At 34.1% G+C, this 17925-nt stretch overlaps 1 protein-coding gene across 32 annotated transcripts in view; it reads left to right on the plus strand.

Moving 5' to 3' along the window:
* Positions 1 to 17925, plus strand: part of MBNL3 (muscleblind like splicing regulator 3) — a 109370-nt gene that overhangs the window by 82195 nt on the left and 9250 nt on the right. For 29 of the 32 annotated variants that reach the window (XM_039875387.1, XM_039875377.1, XM_039875453.1 and 26 more), the window contains 5 exons: positions 8426 to 8617; positions 9701 to 9937; positions 12891 to 13044; positions 14730 to 14765; positions 17089 to 17183. In XM_039875387.1, coding sequence (XP_039731321.1) covers positions 8426 to 8617; positions 9701 to 9937; positions 12891 to 13044; positions 14730 to 14765; positions 17089 to 17183 — 714 coding nt within the window. The remainder of the gene's footprint in view (positions 1 to 8425; positions 8618 to 9700; positions 9938 to 12890; positions 13045 to 14729; positions 14766 to 17088; positions 17184 to 17925) is intronic. The other 3 variants (XM_039875482.1, XM_039875493.1, XM_039875501.1) reach the window with 2 other exon arrangements.

Genomic DNA, 17925 nt, shown 5'->3' on the forward strand with positions numbered 1-17925 from the left:
AAACTGTATATATAATGGACATAATGTTATAAGGCTATTAAAGTATTTTTTATTTGGACATTATTCATAATCTAGGCCTGTCCATATCTAGCAAATTCCTTTAGTTTCTCTCTCTGAATGCTGTGATTCACATGGAGGCAGTTCTTTACACACACTTGACTCGGTCGATTGTATTCACCTGATGATTTATATAGAGGTTATTGTTTTATATGTGCCAAATCCTCTGGTCTGCTGTATGCTTTTTATGGCTTGCATTCCTGTGGCCAAGTTTTGGTGTTCTAAATCACAGAGGCTATTAGCATGGGTTCCACTCCTGACTTTTTCTTTATCTCAGACAGAATCATCTGATGTCTTTCTGAACCCTCCCCACCTTTGTTACATCATCTGTATAATTCTATTTACCAATACATTTCTCATGAACAAGCTTATATGTTTATCTGGCATTAATATAGTAAGAAACGAAGGAGATGCAACATTTCAGAACCAAATGGGGAAAAATAGGAAGTTCCAGTAGATAGGAGGAAGTGCTATAATACTAATTAATGAATAATATTATTTTTAGACTCCAATAGTTTTAATGTTTTTCTTCTTTAAATAGGAGCTAAGAGGTATTATTACTCTATGAAACTTTAGACTAAAACAGTTTTAAATGAATAGAAGTAAAATTACAAAATATTTAATAAATGACTTAGTTAAAGACAAAAGGATAATATCCTTTCCTCGTTGAGGTACATTATACAGTTTACATATTCACATCAGAGTTACAGTTTTTCTAGTTCACAGCAACTAATTTGATTGACTAAAGTATTTATGCTATCTCCCTATTGTCATGACTCGTTTATTAATAATTATTATGAAAAAGGTGGGCAAGGCATTTTATAGATTTCACAGAAAAAGAAACTATGTCCATATTCCAGATTACCAGTCTCATGGTCAGTACAGGAATTTTAGTATATTTTAATGATGGTTATTCAGTGGGTATCTCAATTTACTTACTTGCAAAATGATAAATAATGACATTTAGTTGTTTCATCTCGATGTGATGACATTAAATGTTTTGTAAGGTGATTTTTGCAAAGTGTTCAAGTCATTTTGATGACAGGCATTATGTAATTATAAGGCTAATGTGCTCTTAGTATAATTATGACTATCATTATCATGTGAAGTGCCATATTGACTGAGGTTGACCAAATCACATCAAAGGACTGTGTGGAGTAAAACTATACTATAAGCCCAAAAGTTCATCTGGATCTCACTATATTTTCTAAAGATTAGAGAAGATATTTTTTTTTTACTTATAGATTATAGCAATTGAAGCCTAATGTTATTTATGTGTTCAACAAGTTATTCCCAGGAGTAGACTTACCTTAAGTTTACTGAAGGCTCAGGGCCCCTCATTTGCTTGGTCTCCTTCCAAGGCCCTGGGAGGAACTCTAGCAATATGTTTACAATGTGTGTGTAAAATTTTTAAAATATATTTCTGTATTCTTTGTTCTTAAGTCTCTCTTCCCTCACTCTACTGCCTAAACTTCAGGCCTCACAGATCCTGGATTCACTATTGATTTCAATTACTGGTCCAAAGTAGAGTAGTTATTCAGGTCCTTTCCTGGGGATTCAGTAGATTACATTGCTTAAAGCTCATTTTATAGCAAAACAAAATAAATCACACCAGCAGTAGGTTTGCTGCTTTGTGCCAACTCTGTTAATACACAATGCCAAATCTTTTTTTTTTTCAAAAATTAAATGAAAAGGCTACACTTTTGCAGCGAAACAGAGGACGTTTGTACATGATATCTTTTACAGAGCCCCGTTTCTTTGATAGTGATAAATCTCAACATTCTCCCTTTATCCTCCCTCATATATTCCCATGGCATGAATTAAACATAATCTCCATTTAGTCCATTTTGTGTGCTTTTCCTCTGGGGCTGGTTAGTTCAGTTGGTTAGAGCTTGGTGCTAATGAGACCATGTGGGCCTGTTAGCTTCCCTATTCTTGGTCACAGTCTAAGCTACAGTCAGTTATCTCATAATTGCTTGCTGTTGATCACAAGTGAGATGAAGGCAGGAAGTTCGAAGGGCTCTGTGATAAGCTTTTTCCCTGATGGAAAATAAACAAAATAACAACAGCAACAATAAACAAAACCAATGCTTGACAATCTCACCTATAAAGGATGAGTTTTTTTTTTAAATCAAAACCATCCCCTTGTTCTGATCTCCATTAGGAGGCCTAGTATATAATCCTGTGGTTGTCCCATGCACCTGATAATAATCTTAAACTGTTCCACCCAACAATCCTAATTTACCTTAATATTCTTTATAGATCTGCTAAATATTTCAAACACTTCTTTATGTAATGTCTTCTTTTAAACCATTCTGTGGATACCAGTCATATTAACAATTCACTAGTAACCTGGAACCACACATTTTGTAATAAGAAGTTGCACATTTTGGTTTATAATATCACTAAACCATTTTTTTCAGAACTCTTCATTGAATACCATATATTACCGATGATTTAGCCACTCTAATTAAAAAATGCATACATACATATGTGTGTATGTGTGCATCCATGTACATGCGCATGCATGTATATAAGTGTGTAAAATACTCTGTGCTTCTCATACTGTTTGATCTAGCATTTCACATCTATATCAAAAGACAATTTGTGAGTGGCCTTCTGTTTAAAGTCTCCCTTGGTAGACAGCAAAATTGATAGATTTATCCAATACTTTTTATCCCTGAGTGTTTCTTTTGTACTGTGATATTTGAATGGATTTTTCTAATTGGTAATCCTAAAAGTAATTAATGATTTAGGAATCCCTTTCACTCAATTTAGTAAATATTGAGCATCTACTCCATGCCAGACATTTAAGAGTAAAAAGTGGACAAAAAGATGATCTAGAAACAGTTTCTCCCCTGTAGGAAAATATAACAATAGTGTGAGGGTGAATTAACATTTGCGTGATCCCCTTAATTTCTGATTTGTGTACCTGACCCTCTGTATTTTTATAGCTTTGGATTTTGCCTCCTTTCTCTGTCTGTAGAGTTATCTTTCTATTAACCATGCAAGGTTTTGTTTTGATTTGTATCGTTATTTTGGTAGTTGTGGTGGTTGCTTATTGAATTCCTGATCATTTTAACTCTTAGCATCCATTTACCCTGGGCTTGCACTGAGATGTTTATAATCTCCAGATTTCTTGTGGATTCTCTGCTTTTCTCAGCTCTTGCCATTCCCTCCTTAAACAATCTATATTTTGTTTTATATCTTTTGTTTTAATTGAGTAACCGCTTGATTTTTTAAATACTTTTCCTTTCCTATTGGAATGCTAAAAGTTAATTGAATTATCATTATTATTACATGGTAGTTCACCAACAAATAAATTTTAGGTCAGTTCTTGTTCACTTCTTGGGAATGAGGTCAAAATTGCCTTGTTCATCTAAAGAAGAAGTCATTTGCCCTCTTTCCAGATCCTTACCTCTAGTAATCATCTAATGTTATGCTGATTTGTGTGTAGGTGCTGTTATAACTCCTGGCCTACTTTTTAGCTTTTCCTCTGCCAAATACAGTCAGATCCAAACCATGATTTGTCCTTTCTTGCATACTATACACCTTTTATATCAACAATAATCAATTGAGCCTTCATCTGCATGCCTACCTTCAATGCTTCCTCTTACTTGGAGACTTTTGTGATTAATAAGGTCAGAAAAATAAGGTACGTCAAAACAACTATCCACTTTTGACCTTTGAACTTTTTTTCTTAGCTCTCTCTGGAGCCACAATGACTTATTCATTAACAAGTATGATTAGTATATAAATACCACTACCTACTTGTGTCTGTTTATAAAGTTAACTCTTAATTACTGAGGGACCAATTAACTAGTCTGGAGGTTATGTAGGCCTCCCACTGTGCCTTTTGGCCACTTTTGTCCCCATAGAAAATCACTAAAGAGTGTGGAGATGACCAAGCAAAACTTTTAAAATCTAGATTATTCATTTATGTTTCGTGTGAACACTTACTAAAGTCTGATTATATATTTCTGATTATATAAAATTATACATTTCAATGTGTTTTGGAATTATCTAAGGATAGAAATACAAATAGTGATGGTGAAAGGAGCTTCCTTTTATATTGTATAAATACTGATAAATGACCAATAATATTAAAGTATTATAAGTGCTAGTAGAAGCTAAGAGTGCTACTTTTTGATGTTAAAATTGAGTCAAGAAATTGTTACCAAATGTTTGCCATCCTATAAAACAAAACATTTAGTCATCCACCTCGAGACAGGAGAGCAGACAGGGAAAGCCTCAATTATTGTATTGACTGCAGGCCAGGCAGGATTAGCCAAAGTGACTTAAAGTATGTAACTGACCTTGGATATTACTGAAGTAACTACAAATAGATCTAGACTTCTGGGTAGATACACAGATTGATTTAGCATAACATATAATTTTTATTTCTTTATACTAGCATGAGGAATAATCCATTTTATGTAATAAGTCTATGTTCCTAAAATGTATGGGTAAACTAGACATATTTATTTAAGGCATAGTTTTTCATCGAATTTTATTATTATTTGAAGATGTTGCAGAATCCTTTAAGACTAGTATGTGGTGGCTTCTTAAATTTTACCTTCACAAGATTCTGTCTATCTCTGCATTCTGTTAACAAGTAGTTAAGAATCCTAATTTTAGTGATTATTTAAAATAACATTTTAGTGAATAATTTAATATTGGTTTCTAAAGCCAGACTTTCTCAACTTGTGGAATCTTGCCACAAGCATTGAATTCACATCAATAAATTTATATATAATTAGCACTTTACTTCAGAAATTGATGGCGTGCTTTATTTTTGGAATCCTCTAGAATGAGGGTCAGCAAACTTTTCTGTAAATGACTAAATAGTAAATATTTTTGGCTTTGTGAGACAAGAGGCAAAGTTGAGGATATTATGTAAGTACTTCTATAACAAGAGAGAAAACAAACATTCACGACTTTTTATTATACAGATCTAATAATGAGCACAATAGGATTTGTTTATGGACACTGAAATATAAATTTCATATGATTTTCATGTGTTATGAAATATTATTCATCTGTACTTTTCTCAACCATTTAAAAATGTACAAACCATTCTTCCCATTCTGGCCATGCTAAACTAAGGTGGGCCAGATATGGTTCAGGGGTTGTAGTTTGCCAATCCTTAGCCTAGAACACAAGCTCTTACACAGTAAGTAGTCCATGAACCCACTATCATACTCATTTTAATTTTGTTGAGGTCCTTGAACTTCCTGAGATTGCATGCAGCATTTTGTGCACACATGAATTTTTCTGCGGTCAAGATCCATAGCTTTGATCTGACTCTCAGAGAAATCCAGGACTAAAAAAAAGATTAGGAGCCATTGTTCTAGAGACAATTCATTGATTTTTTAGGAGGCATTTCTTAAAACCCTAATAGTTTCTAAGTACTGTGCAAGTCACTGGGAACCCATGGGAGCTAATCTTGTTAGAGACATTGAGGGTAAATAATTGTCCAGGTGATCTTTTTATTCATAAAATTAGTTGTCGCCACCATTCTTATTGGTTTTATAAAACTCAGAGAAAGTTGATAATCCACACCTCTAGTTCTAGGAGGAAAAGCCTTCTTATATTTTCAAATATTTAGTAATTTAGGTTCGAGTGAATATCTGAAACATATTTAAGTGTCCAGACCATTTTGGGCTATAAATAGAAATCAGATTCAATCTGTTCGGAACCTTCTTCTTTAAAACAAAGATTACCCCACAGAGTGGTTCATGTTAGCTCAACTGACATCTAGGGCTGCAATATAGGTATAAGCGAGAATAAAGTTGCTTATTAATGCTGAATGTGTGAGCCTGTGGGCTGCTTAACTTAACAGGTGGCTGTTAGCTAAAGCTAAGCCCTTGAACGTTCAAATTCATGAAATGGAGTAGTTACCCTGGGGCAGAGGTGGTAGTGAGAAAACAGATATGTCCATTTGAAAATAAATAAGAAGCTCAGGAGTTCCTGCCTATGCCCCACTGCTTGTTTTCATATTTCATATGGAATGTATAACAAATTTAAGAAGGTTAAAATATATTCCAAAGAAAGCAGAAGTTAACCAAGAAAATCCTGCCCCCCCAAAAAAGGAAGGAAAAATTACAAAAGTTCAGAGCTACTGTAAATAGGAAGCATTGCTTACATGTATATTAGGCATAACTATTATTCATTGATCAGAATTTATTAGTCATTAATGATGTTTTTTAATCTGGAAAATCCACTGACCTGCAGGTTTTTCTTTTAATTCATCAGTTTTTGTTTGTTTGTTTTTGTTTTTTTAGTGTAATGATGGTCTTTCCCAATTCTGTAAAAGAAAAAGCAAAAAGTATCCAGGAGAACATGATGGCGACTTTAATGAGAACTTTACTATGAAAGAGAGAAAAAAGTGCAACAAAGAGTACTATCGTGTGGTTCAAATATAAAGATTTTACGATTAGAAGTTCTTTCTATTTTTGAGACAACCATAAATCATCAAATTGATAAGGTCTATCTTTTTGTGGAACCATGCCTGGGTGGCTGTTTCCAAGAGATTTCCATCTCACTATATAAGATAATATCACATCGACTAATTCCTGGGGCTTCATATCTCATTCAATGAAATGTATGATATGTCCCTATAGCCTCTTACATCATAGTACCTAATTATGCTGCGTCAGCCTTTGGCTGACTGTCCTCAGAACTTAAAGCGCCTCCCTGACTTACTGCTCCATCATCTTTCCTGGCACCTGGTGTTACCTCTTTCCTCTTAAAGCTCTTAGCTACCATGACTTCTCACTCACTCTAGTGAATCTTGCCAGTTTTGGGGGAGGAGGAGGGCAAGTTCTTTCTGTTCTTCCTAATTACAATTAGCTAATTTGATAAACTCATCTAAGGTAGAGAGCTAATGGGGAAACCCTTCCTTCCAAGTTAAACATGGTTTATAATAGGGGCTTCATGGAAAATGATGTGCTAGTGAAAATTTCAAGTCAGAGTAGGGGATGTTGTAGTTGAATATATATTGCTCCTAACTCCATACTCCATAGCTTCCTATTCTACCTGAATTTAGAGCTATTCCTACTAATGTGATTTAGCAGAAGGTGTGGGTACAGCTTGTCAATATAACGGATTCATTATCTTTTCATTGAATGAAATTTTAAAAAGCAACAAAGAACACATGCTATTAGTAATACAGAGTGAAGCTCCATTGGTTGCACATTGTACTAACTACCTTATAGAGTCTATTAGGAATGTACTACACTTAAACATGATTTGTTATTAATTCATTAAAATGCTTAAATTTAGTTTTAAACTTCAGCATTGATTATGTCAGTCAAGCAGTCATTCACTAAGTATTGGGTACTACAGGGGAGACAAGAGAACTATCAAGGAAATTATAACAACATGGAGAAGTAAAGACTCTCACATGTGGAACAAACAAATAGCGAAATAAAGTGATAAATTTATGTGGCTACAGATAAGAAAGGCAATTCACATATCAAATTCTTTGAGATCAGGACTTTTTAAAAATAGAAAAACCAGTAAGATCCCCTTTGCTTTTCTAAAGATTTTCTTTACAAGTTATACTCCATATTATGTACTTTATAATCCTGTTATCTTATTTCTTCCTGCCTAACAGGGATCCGTGTAGTATTTTTTGGATCTCCTTTTGAACTGTGGATATCATTTGGACCCCTAGATAAAAGACAAGGTTAGGCAAGTCAAATTAGTTTGTGAAATAAGGTCTCTATTTTTTTTTTTTATGACCATGCCAATCTCATTTTAGGTATATGGCATGAAGTTGTTAAAGCTCTCACTTTTTAAAAATCAACCCCTTTTTCCTCACTCATTGCTGTCTTTCATAATTGATAGTGGACCAAGAAGAGAAGCAAGTGTTTGATAGAGCAGATGTGAACTATGGTAGGATAGGCAGCCTTCGAGCTAAGTACTGATGGGGAAGAGGAAAGAGGAAGGTGGAACAAAGGGAGCTTTCAGGAGAACCTGAAATCTGCTTGCCAAGAACATGCTTATGGATGAAGACAAGGCAGATTGCCTATATGTGTGCTATCACTGGTGACATGGTTTTTAGATAAAAATGGAAGTACTAGAGAAAACACATTTGGAATAGAATCCATCAATGAGATTTAATTTGGCTAATTCATGACTGTTAAAATCAAGTGGCTTGTTTTGTCAGTTTACTAATTTGTTACTCAAAGACATGTGTTGGTTTAAAAGCAACTCCTATATGGGAATTAGTATGAGACTAAAAATAATCAGAAGAAACAATGGCAAATTTTGATATGGCTTAGGCTTTCTGAAAGAATGCCTCCTTGTGTAATAATAGGAATAACCTATTTACCTCTAATACTTTTCTCTTTTAAACATACAGACGTCTTTTCCCATGACTCCATCACTTGCAGCTAATCCTGCCATGGCTTTCAACCCTTACTTACCTCATCCTGGAATGGGCCTGGTTCCTGCCGAACTTTTACCAAATGCGCCTGTTCTGATTTCTGGAAACCCACCTCTCGCCTTGCCAGGAGCTGCTGGTCCAAAACTGATGCGCTCGGATAAGCTGGAGGTATTTGCGTAGAAATGTATAAACATCTATAGGGTAGATATTAACCGTATGCATAAAGCAACATTCTCAGAGTTCAGTGTTTTGAATGCTTTGAATAAATGCACCTGGGTTTTTAGCTTATGGAGTATAATTTCAGAAAAACATTAAAACATTTTACTACTGCAACTATACCCTATTGTGAAGTACATTGATTCAGTTGTACTGTATGTCAAACAATGTCTTAGTGTATCCAGCCACAGACTGTGCATCTCCTTTGCCATGACACAGGAAGTTTGGTGGGAATGATCCTTTTACCCAGGCTCCAGCTTCATAGACTGTAATTACTATATTTGTTGACGAGTCTCCATTTGCTAGAATAATCAAACTGAAAAAAAGTAGACTAATATATCTATGAATGGAGAATATAAATGAGTCTCAGAGGGTCTAACCCATGTTCTCCATTTTAAGAATGATGTACTAGATATTAAATATCTCTTGATGCCTAAGAAAAGGAAATCTTAAGAAAAAATGCAAACAGCTTTCTGACGTATGGAAGTCATTCAAACATTTTTTTATTGTCATTATTCATAAATTGAAATAAATAACTATTCAATTTCTTACAAAGTCTGCTCCATCAGGAGCTTCTTAAATGCCTGGGAGTATGTAATAATGGGATATAATTGTACATGCAATTCAGTCATGGTCCACAAGCGTGCCTGTGGAAAAGCACAATGCCATGTAATAAAAACTTATATTGGACCATAATGAAATAACTCCCTCTTGTAAACTTAGCTAATTATACTTTAGGCTATATATTAAGTGCAGGATTAAAAAATGGTCTCAAGTAACACTTTTAAGCACTTTTATTTCAATGTAAGGAGAACAACTTTCCTTCGGGGAGAATAAAGTTCTTTTTCTAAGAATAAAAATTTTGTCTATGTTTACATCTCATAGTGAATATGGTTTTACATTATCCTTCAGCTTTTTAGATTTTTTTCCTAAATAGATTACAAAATAACATAACTATTGCTCTTACATTCACTGGCAAAATAAATAAAAGTTAATCACCTTCTAGTCATCAATGTGATTTTTCTTTTCTTTAAGGTTTGCCGAGAATTTCAGCGTGGAAATTGTACCCGTGGTGAGAATGATTGCCGCTATGCTCACCCTACTGATGTTTCTATGATTGAGGCAAGTGATAATACTGTGACAATCTGCATGGATTACATCAAAGGCCGATGCTCCCGGGAGAAATGCAAGTACTTTCATCCTCCTCCACACTTGCAAGCTAAACTCAAGGCTTCTCATCACCAAATGAACCACTCAGCTGCCACAGCAATGGTAAGAGCAGGCCAGGACTTATGGACTGTATTTTGGAGTAAATGATTAGTATATTCCTCAACATGTTTAAAATCTTGTAACCATAATCTTGGATAGTCAAGAGTGAACCTTAATATGAATAGCCAAGGTTATAAACTGGAAAAGAGAGAACCTTTTTATTCTACTTTATTCACTAAAATTTTCTAAAAGTAATTATTTAAAAGCTTTACTGATGAGTGTAACCTATTATGCTTCTCCAATTTTTAGAGAAGAGAAAATTATTTAATTTAAACAGTAAATGATCTTTGAGTGATTTTTATAGCCTAACTACCCTTATCATCCCCAAAAGGCAGCAAGTTGCCTCTCTGCCTATCAACCACCTTCATGGGTACTTCGCTAGCAATATACTTAATGCCTTTCAAAAACAGAGGACTTGGAAGATGGGATGATTAATAGACTCTAATTTCCCAAAGATTAGGGTTCTCTTTCCTTTCTGGAGGAGTGATTTCAGGGTAGCAGCCAGCCAAAGCTGGGGGCACATTTCTACATGGTTGGGAGAAGAGGCCTGGTAAGAAGAGTTGTCCTAGCAAGTCGGATTTGGGGAAAAGTTAGTTCTACTTAACACAGAAAGGTGGAAGCTAGGAAAAATACTTTCATATGACACTACAGTGGGATAGATTGAGAAACAGGAATTATGATTACTTAAGTTTGCCACAGCTGTCAATTATTTTGATAAGCTGCTTGCTATTTCTATAATTTTTGGCCGAGGACTCTCCTTGTTGAATAGGTTATAACAATCCAATAAGGGACAAAACCCTGAGGAAACTTCACATTTCCTGGCTGTGGAAAAAAATCACCTACACAATCCTAAAACCCTTGACAGAGATCTAATCTTTCATGAGAGAGGATATTTATTTTCAAATACCCCTATTTGTTAACATTTCCTCACAATGAATTGAAATGTACCTTGCTGTAACTGGAACTTACACTTATTTTATTACACAAAATAAGTCAATCCCTATTCCATATGAGTGTGACTCTGATGTCTTTTCTCTAAACCAGGTACCCAAAATTACTTCAAACTTTTCTTGTAGATTATGACTCTAAGGACACAGCACCAGTTTTGGATTTGCTCCACTTTCTTAATACTTCTGTTCTCTCAGAACTGAACTCATTGTTTCATGAGAGATCTGAGCATCAAAGTAGAACTTATTTTCTCTCTTGATCTGGACAACATAATCTGTTAATGAATGTTTAAAAAAGACTTCATCACATGCTTTTTATCTGTAATTCTTCTGAATGAGGGAATTATAAGCTATGAAAGTAAGAAGGTATCCAGAATATTCAATGAGGAATTTAAGCCTCCAACTTTTGGATTATTTCTGTTGGTGGAATAGAGTTCAGAAACATTGTGGATCTATTATAAAGGAGAGGAATACAGTTGACCCCCTAAAAATAAAGGTTCTCATATGCGTGGGATTTATAAAGAATGGCTTCCTTGTGCTATTGTGTGACTGTCCTACACTCAGGCATGGGAACTTCATATGTATGTGCCCATTTCTGATGATCTAGATGTGTTTGGTAGAATGCATATGTCAGTCTCAAATTTCCACATATAAATTTAAGTATTATATGGTAGGCCTTCAATTTACACTTGTGAATGTCAATATAAAATTCCTTTTCTGAGTGACTGATCAGAGCATCTTAGTGGTAAAGTCAAATTGGTCCATAGAAATTTGTCTAAAGTAAGATTAAACAAAAGGAGGTTTTCCATGAAGAAGTTTTAAGTTTTCTATGTTTTTAAGGAATCAGAGTAGAAATGCTTTGTAAAAGGTATTTTTACACTGTTCATGTTCATGTGCATAGCTCAGGTTAATATCACTGAAAGCAGCTTGTATGCATTTAAAAGAAAAAGATTTGAGGGATTGATATTTAGTTTCCCAAAGAAAATAGAGATTCCTTTAGGCCTTCTTTATCCACAAGAGTAAGAAGGTTGTGGCATATCCCTTTTTAGCACGTGGAAAGCTAGTTACTCAGCACAAATATTCCTGTCTCCTTAAGAATTTAGAGTGTACCTAATAGTTGCTGGGACATGTTTTGTTTTTGTTTGTTTGTTCATTTGTTTTTAGTAATATGCAATTTGCTGAGGAAAAAAAAAATGTGATGCCAAACTTCTCCAATGAATCTGATCCAGGAACAAGTTTGGGTATTATAAGCATAGTGGGATTTTGAAAAAAAATTGTAGACATGAAAGGAGAATTTTTAAATGCTAACATGTTTTAGAATTAAACCTTATAAGGCCTTAAAGTAAATGACACACTGAAATCACACGCTTCTGTAAATGAGAATTCCATATATTTTGCTAACTATCTGTGGTATCTGGGTGAGATGGGTGATGGGAGAGGAATAATTCATTTGCTTTTTTCTTTACATGTTAGTTGGGAGATATATAGTTACAAGATTTGGACCTGAAGTCCTTATATAAATTGGGTTTTGTTTTATAGAGCTAAAGTATCAGACTTCAACTACTGATATCTGTTTTATCACCTACCTACCATTATCTTCTAGATACATTTCAGAATTTTATCTGGAAGAAATCTCTTTCCTGCTATAGGTGTTGCCTCTGCAAATCTTATTTTAATAGATTAATAGATGAGTATCCTTATATGTTAATTTTAAATACTTATTTGCTTTTAACAGCTTCCTGTCACATTCTGCCCAAATAATAATGTCTTTTTTAATTTGCCTAAATTAATGAAGTTGAAAAGTTTTTATTTTCCTTGTATGTTTATTTTCTGCTTTTGACTAAGTCCTCATTTAGTGAACTGTTTCATCTCCGCAGTTGGTTACATTGCTTGATGGATATCCTTGCAGAGGGTTCCCAGACAATACTTCATTTAACTGCTGCTTGTTTGGTTTGAGTATATTCTTTATTTTCTTTGGTACTACTTATTAATCCATCCCTCCCTCACAGGCCCTACAGCCTGGTGCACTTCAACTGATACCAAAAAGATCAGCATTTGAAAAGACCAATGGGGCCACCCCAGTCTTCAATCCCAGTGTTTTCCATTGCCAACAGGCTCTGGCTAACCTGCAGCTCCCACAGCAGCCGGCATTTATTCCTGCAGGTGAGAACAAGGCTCTGGGTACTGTGAGTGTAGTGATGTTGTGAATGTATACAGTGCACACCAGCTCCCAAAGAGCTTTTATGCAAGTACTGTCAACAGGTGTTTTAACTGGGAATAAAACAAGGCAATTGTGTTTGATCTGCTAGTATATATAATAAATTTTCCCCCTACGATTCCTGAAAATTAATGGTTTGAAATAAAACTTGGAAAAACTGTCAATATTTTTCTTTTTAGCATTTGTTAATTTTTGCTTCTTATCATTGATTCACTTGGTTCAGTCTCAAACTAATTCCTTGACTCTTAGGTATTACTGTCAAAGATACTGGTCTTTCCTCAAAAATGTATATATATTATATCTTTAGCATTGCAAAAATATGTAGTCTATATATCTTTGATATACCAAAAATAGTTTATAATAAAACTACCCATAAATTTATAATATAGCATAATATAATATATGTACATATGTGTGTGTGTATATATGTGTGTGTGTATGTGTATATATATATATATATATATATATATATATATATATATATATAGCTTCCAATTCTTAAACCAGTTAATATAAAAAATATAGCAGGTTTTCTGACAAATTTTCCTGATACTTTGCAGCATATTTTGTTACTTCCTACATTCAACTATATTTAATAGTATAATAGTTTTATACAAAATTGAATAAAAAATTTAAGCCAGAACTCTGTTCAAATAAATATCATATATGAGGGAAAATACTTTTCTAAGTGATTCAGTACTTTAAGAATGAGCATATTGTCTCAGGAATAAGTTGGAATAAGTTGAAAAGCTCTCTGCTACAGTACAGTAGTTTTTTTGCCAGGGTAAAATACAAAGTTTAGAAACTGTTATTAAATGAAAATGACATGTTTTAGAAATTAATTTAGAAAGCCTTGTTAATTATATAAACATACTATATGCATAGTATTATATAATTGGACTTTAAATAAACTGTTGGTTAATTGATAAATTGATCAGTTAAGAAATTTTGAAAGAAGCCCAAGAAAGACAGTATTTTGTCTAGTTACTAACCACAATAGCATTTCATTATATCATTTAAAAAACACAATTTTTACAATTTTTAGACTTTTGCTGGATTTGGCTAATTTAGAATCTAGATTTCTAAACAAAATATCAGAAGAATCCTTTCCTCTTTAAGAATAGCAAAATAAAAATCTCTCTGGCTGAAAGTCCCTTCTTGATGAAAAACCTATTTGCCACATGTTCATAGTCAAGTCCTCAGTTGCAAGGTAGAAGAGGAAATGATGATAAAGTAATGCTCTAAATAGAGCTATGGACATCAGGTACCAGACCCTGGTGCATAGTTTGAAAATAATATGTGTAATAAATTCTCCCTTTCGTGATAAAAATTGCTAAGGATGCATTTGTCCAAAATAAATAAAGGATGTAATTTAAGTGAGGTAATTCCTTTAAAGAAAAATTAATATTCATTTTATGCCTAAGAATCTAAGAATTACTTTGATTACCTGGGTTTGTGATCTTAAAATTAGGTTGAAATTATAAGCATGGAAGATTACTGGACTTGCATGTGCTAATTAATTAGTATTGCAAAGAATATTTTTCTAGTTAAAAATTATTTCTAGCAGTAAAGCTTTAATAATGAAATATCTCTTTTCTTTACTTTTCACGCATTTCTGCATGGTGTACAGGGCAATTACTGTGCATGGCACCTCCTTCAAGTATTGGTAGGTTTTGTACAAAAATTCTCAACTTTTTCTAATCCGAATAAAAGTATTTTTCTGTTGTGATTGTGATAGAGATGAGTGACTGAATGATGTGGCTGGACATTTCTGAGTATTTAAGGTTTAATATGGTGCTGTTTTTATGTCTTTGTGGAATCACAATAGTCCTGTACTCTTAAGTCCTAATTGGTTGTCACTATGGCCAAATACTGACCCTGACATTTCTCTAGTTTGACCCTAAATATAACAGCTGACATATTTTAAAACATTTTTTTTTAATCTAGCCGGGATGGGCAGTTTTGTTCTAAGCTTTACATCTGTTACTAAGAAATTATAAAATATTTCAAATATATAATTTTGTTGTAAAGTACAAAAACATTCCTCCAAAAAAAAGTTATCCATAAAATCTAAATTATTCAATACTCAAATGTTTAGAAAGGACGAGTTAGGCAAAGCTAGAACATTCTGTAGTGTTCTGTGATGAATTCTATAGTGTTCTAGCATGAAGCACCATCTGCACAGAAACCAGGCACAACAGAATCGTTTCAAAATGACTCTTTGAGGGTATGTGATTTTTAACCAGTTACACACGGTCCTTTAATTAGCCACCAATAAAATATGTTAGCCATCTTGAAACCATTTTTAATATCAGTAATATAGAAGAAGACAAAAAAGTGACTTGTTTCATTCTCAAGAATTCCTGAGAAGCTCACTGCTCTAATAGTCACCATGGGCATGAGGAACAACAGATCAGGAGAAAACAGCTTTGTTTGAAACAGGGAGGAATTATCTCACCTTGCTCCACTCCACTATCTCATATCAATTCAGTTCCTTTTATCCTTTTTGAGAGTTTGCAATAGCTTGACCTTTATCCTATTGGTCGACCAGAGTAGATGCAGAGCCCAAAAAAGGACTAAAAAGCTTACTTAAATAAAACAAAAAGTCAAAACAACAATCACATAGTAGTAGCACTCACTGACTCAGCAGGGTGTGAACCCTGGCAACTGAAGTGAAGCCTCTGTTATTGAAGGATTGCCTGTCTTCTGTAATAATGAAAAACATTTCCAATGATATTAACAGGAGCACTATATGCATATGATTAAAAGAACAAACTTCTGCAAGTCTGTGAAATATGTCTCTGTCTTCACATTTTGTGACTCTGCTTCCCTGTCCTTTCACCAAAGAGCTCTGTGTAGGAATGTAAACCGCATGCTTCAGTAGTACTATTTCCTGTATAGTTGCTGCTTTCCCAAAGGGAAAATAAGAATTTTTTTTTTTAAATTGGCATGTGTATAATACGAGATGTCTATAAGTAATGGATAACTACAGATAGGCATAAGGAATAACTACGGAATTTCTGTTAATCACCATTTGGGGTACAATTGCAGTTTCTATGACACTTGCAATGTGTTGAGTTTCCTCTCTCCAGGCCATTCACTTTCTCTGTAGACTTTTAGAAAAATTTGAATTCAATCAATGTAGATGTAAATTATTATACATGCATGCTTGCCACTCACACATTAATTCCTTGGTTTGCTTTCCAAAATGAACTAGAAATGAGAAAAGCATCTAAAAGCTTTTAAAATGAAGTAGAAACTTGAAAAGGCAAAGAGAAAACATACTGAAAGAGGTGTCACAGGTGCGGGCCATTGTAGCTGTAATATTCACGGTGAGGACAAGGTTTTGTCAGATTTTTACTATGAAATATCCCATGTGTTTGTCTGATCAATAGCCCAAATTACTAGGAGTTTGCCAGAGGTGTACTTAAAAACTTGCATATGTAAGTCATTGTATTCTTCATATCTGCTCCCCTACCATATACCTACCAATTGAACTACCATTTTTTTGGCATACAGATCAAGTAAGTATACATAGAACTGACCCTTTGAACCTGCAAATCTAATGACAGCATTCATGGCTATTTGTTAGCGAACCCAAACCCCTACTCCCATTTTGAATGTGCAACTAGTCCTCTTAACTAGTTATTCATACAGATAGCTTAGATAAAATCAGATTTTATCATATGTGCCCATTGTAACTCCTTCTGAAAATTTGGCCTCTTAAGTTATTATATGCAAAAACTAAAAGTTGAGGATAATTCTGTTTTCCTTAATGTTATCCTTTTCTCTTTCAAAATTTTCCTCCATTCCATGCTGTGTTGCTTTGCACTGACTGTGATTGCATGTTGCACTCTGGTGTATCCATCATGATGACATCGCATGGCTTATTGCTGTGATACCTACCACACCCCATTCCATTGTTTATTTCATGGTTGCATATATGCTTCACCCTCCCATGTGTTGCTTCCATGGTTTCCCACTGAAAGTGCCCATGATGCACGGCGCTCCACCTACCACTGTGTCTGCAGCAACAACACCCGCCACCAGCGTTCCCTTCGCTGCAACAGCTACAAGCAATCAGGTTTGGCCATTTATTTCATGAAAATAATTGCAGTATATTGGTAAGATACAGGATATGCTTTTTGGATTGGTGAGAGACATTGGTCCATATTCTTATATGTTTCTTAAGCAGTTGTTACATTTAGAATTCTTATTTTTGTTAATTCTAGAGGGCTGTATCTACTTTGCTCCTTATCTTGAGATCAATTGGCAGTTTTCTCATTTTTAATCAGTCATAAGATGTCTCTCTCCATATGCTATATGTACAATTGTTGCAACTAAATCCTTAAATGTATATACTAAATATTTCTTAAATGCTTCCAATTTGGTCTAAAGATGACTTTATTTTATTTTACTACCATTTTTGGTTATTGCATTTAAATTTTCACTTAATACAATCATCACCTTTACCTTCAGATCTATTGGAAAGAAAGCAAATAAACACATTTCTTTCCAAGGCACAGCTATCCCTAACATTACCCAGTAATTGCATCAGAAATTCCTTCTCATACCAACATTAGATGTGCTTGTGTTATTTTAATCTTCATTTGCTTTAGGTATTTACAGGCAGAGTCACAAGGCATATTATAAATTTGGGGGGAGGCTTGAAATGTAAGGAGATTCATACAATAATTATTGTGTAATGCTATGGCTATTTCACCTTGTGAAAGTGGTAACCATGCTTAACGATTACAAATTCCACTGCTGTTTCAATGACAATTATGATAACCATATAGCACACAAAGCATTGATTAATTGGGGAA

Source organism: Pteropus medius, unplaced genomic scaffold, assembly GCF_902729225.1.
Source record: "Pteropus medius unplaced genomic scaffold, Ma_sr-lr_union100, whole genome shotgun sequence".
NCBI lineage: Eukaryota > Metazoa > Chordata > Mammalia > Chiroptera > Pteropodidae > Pteropus > Pteropus medius.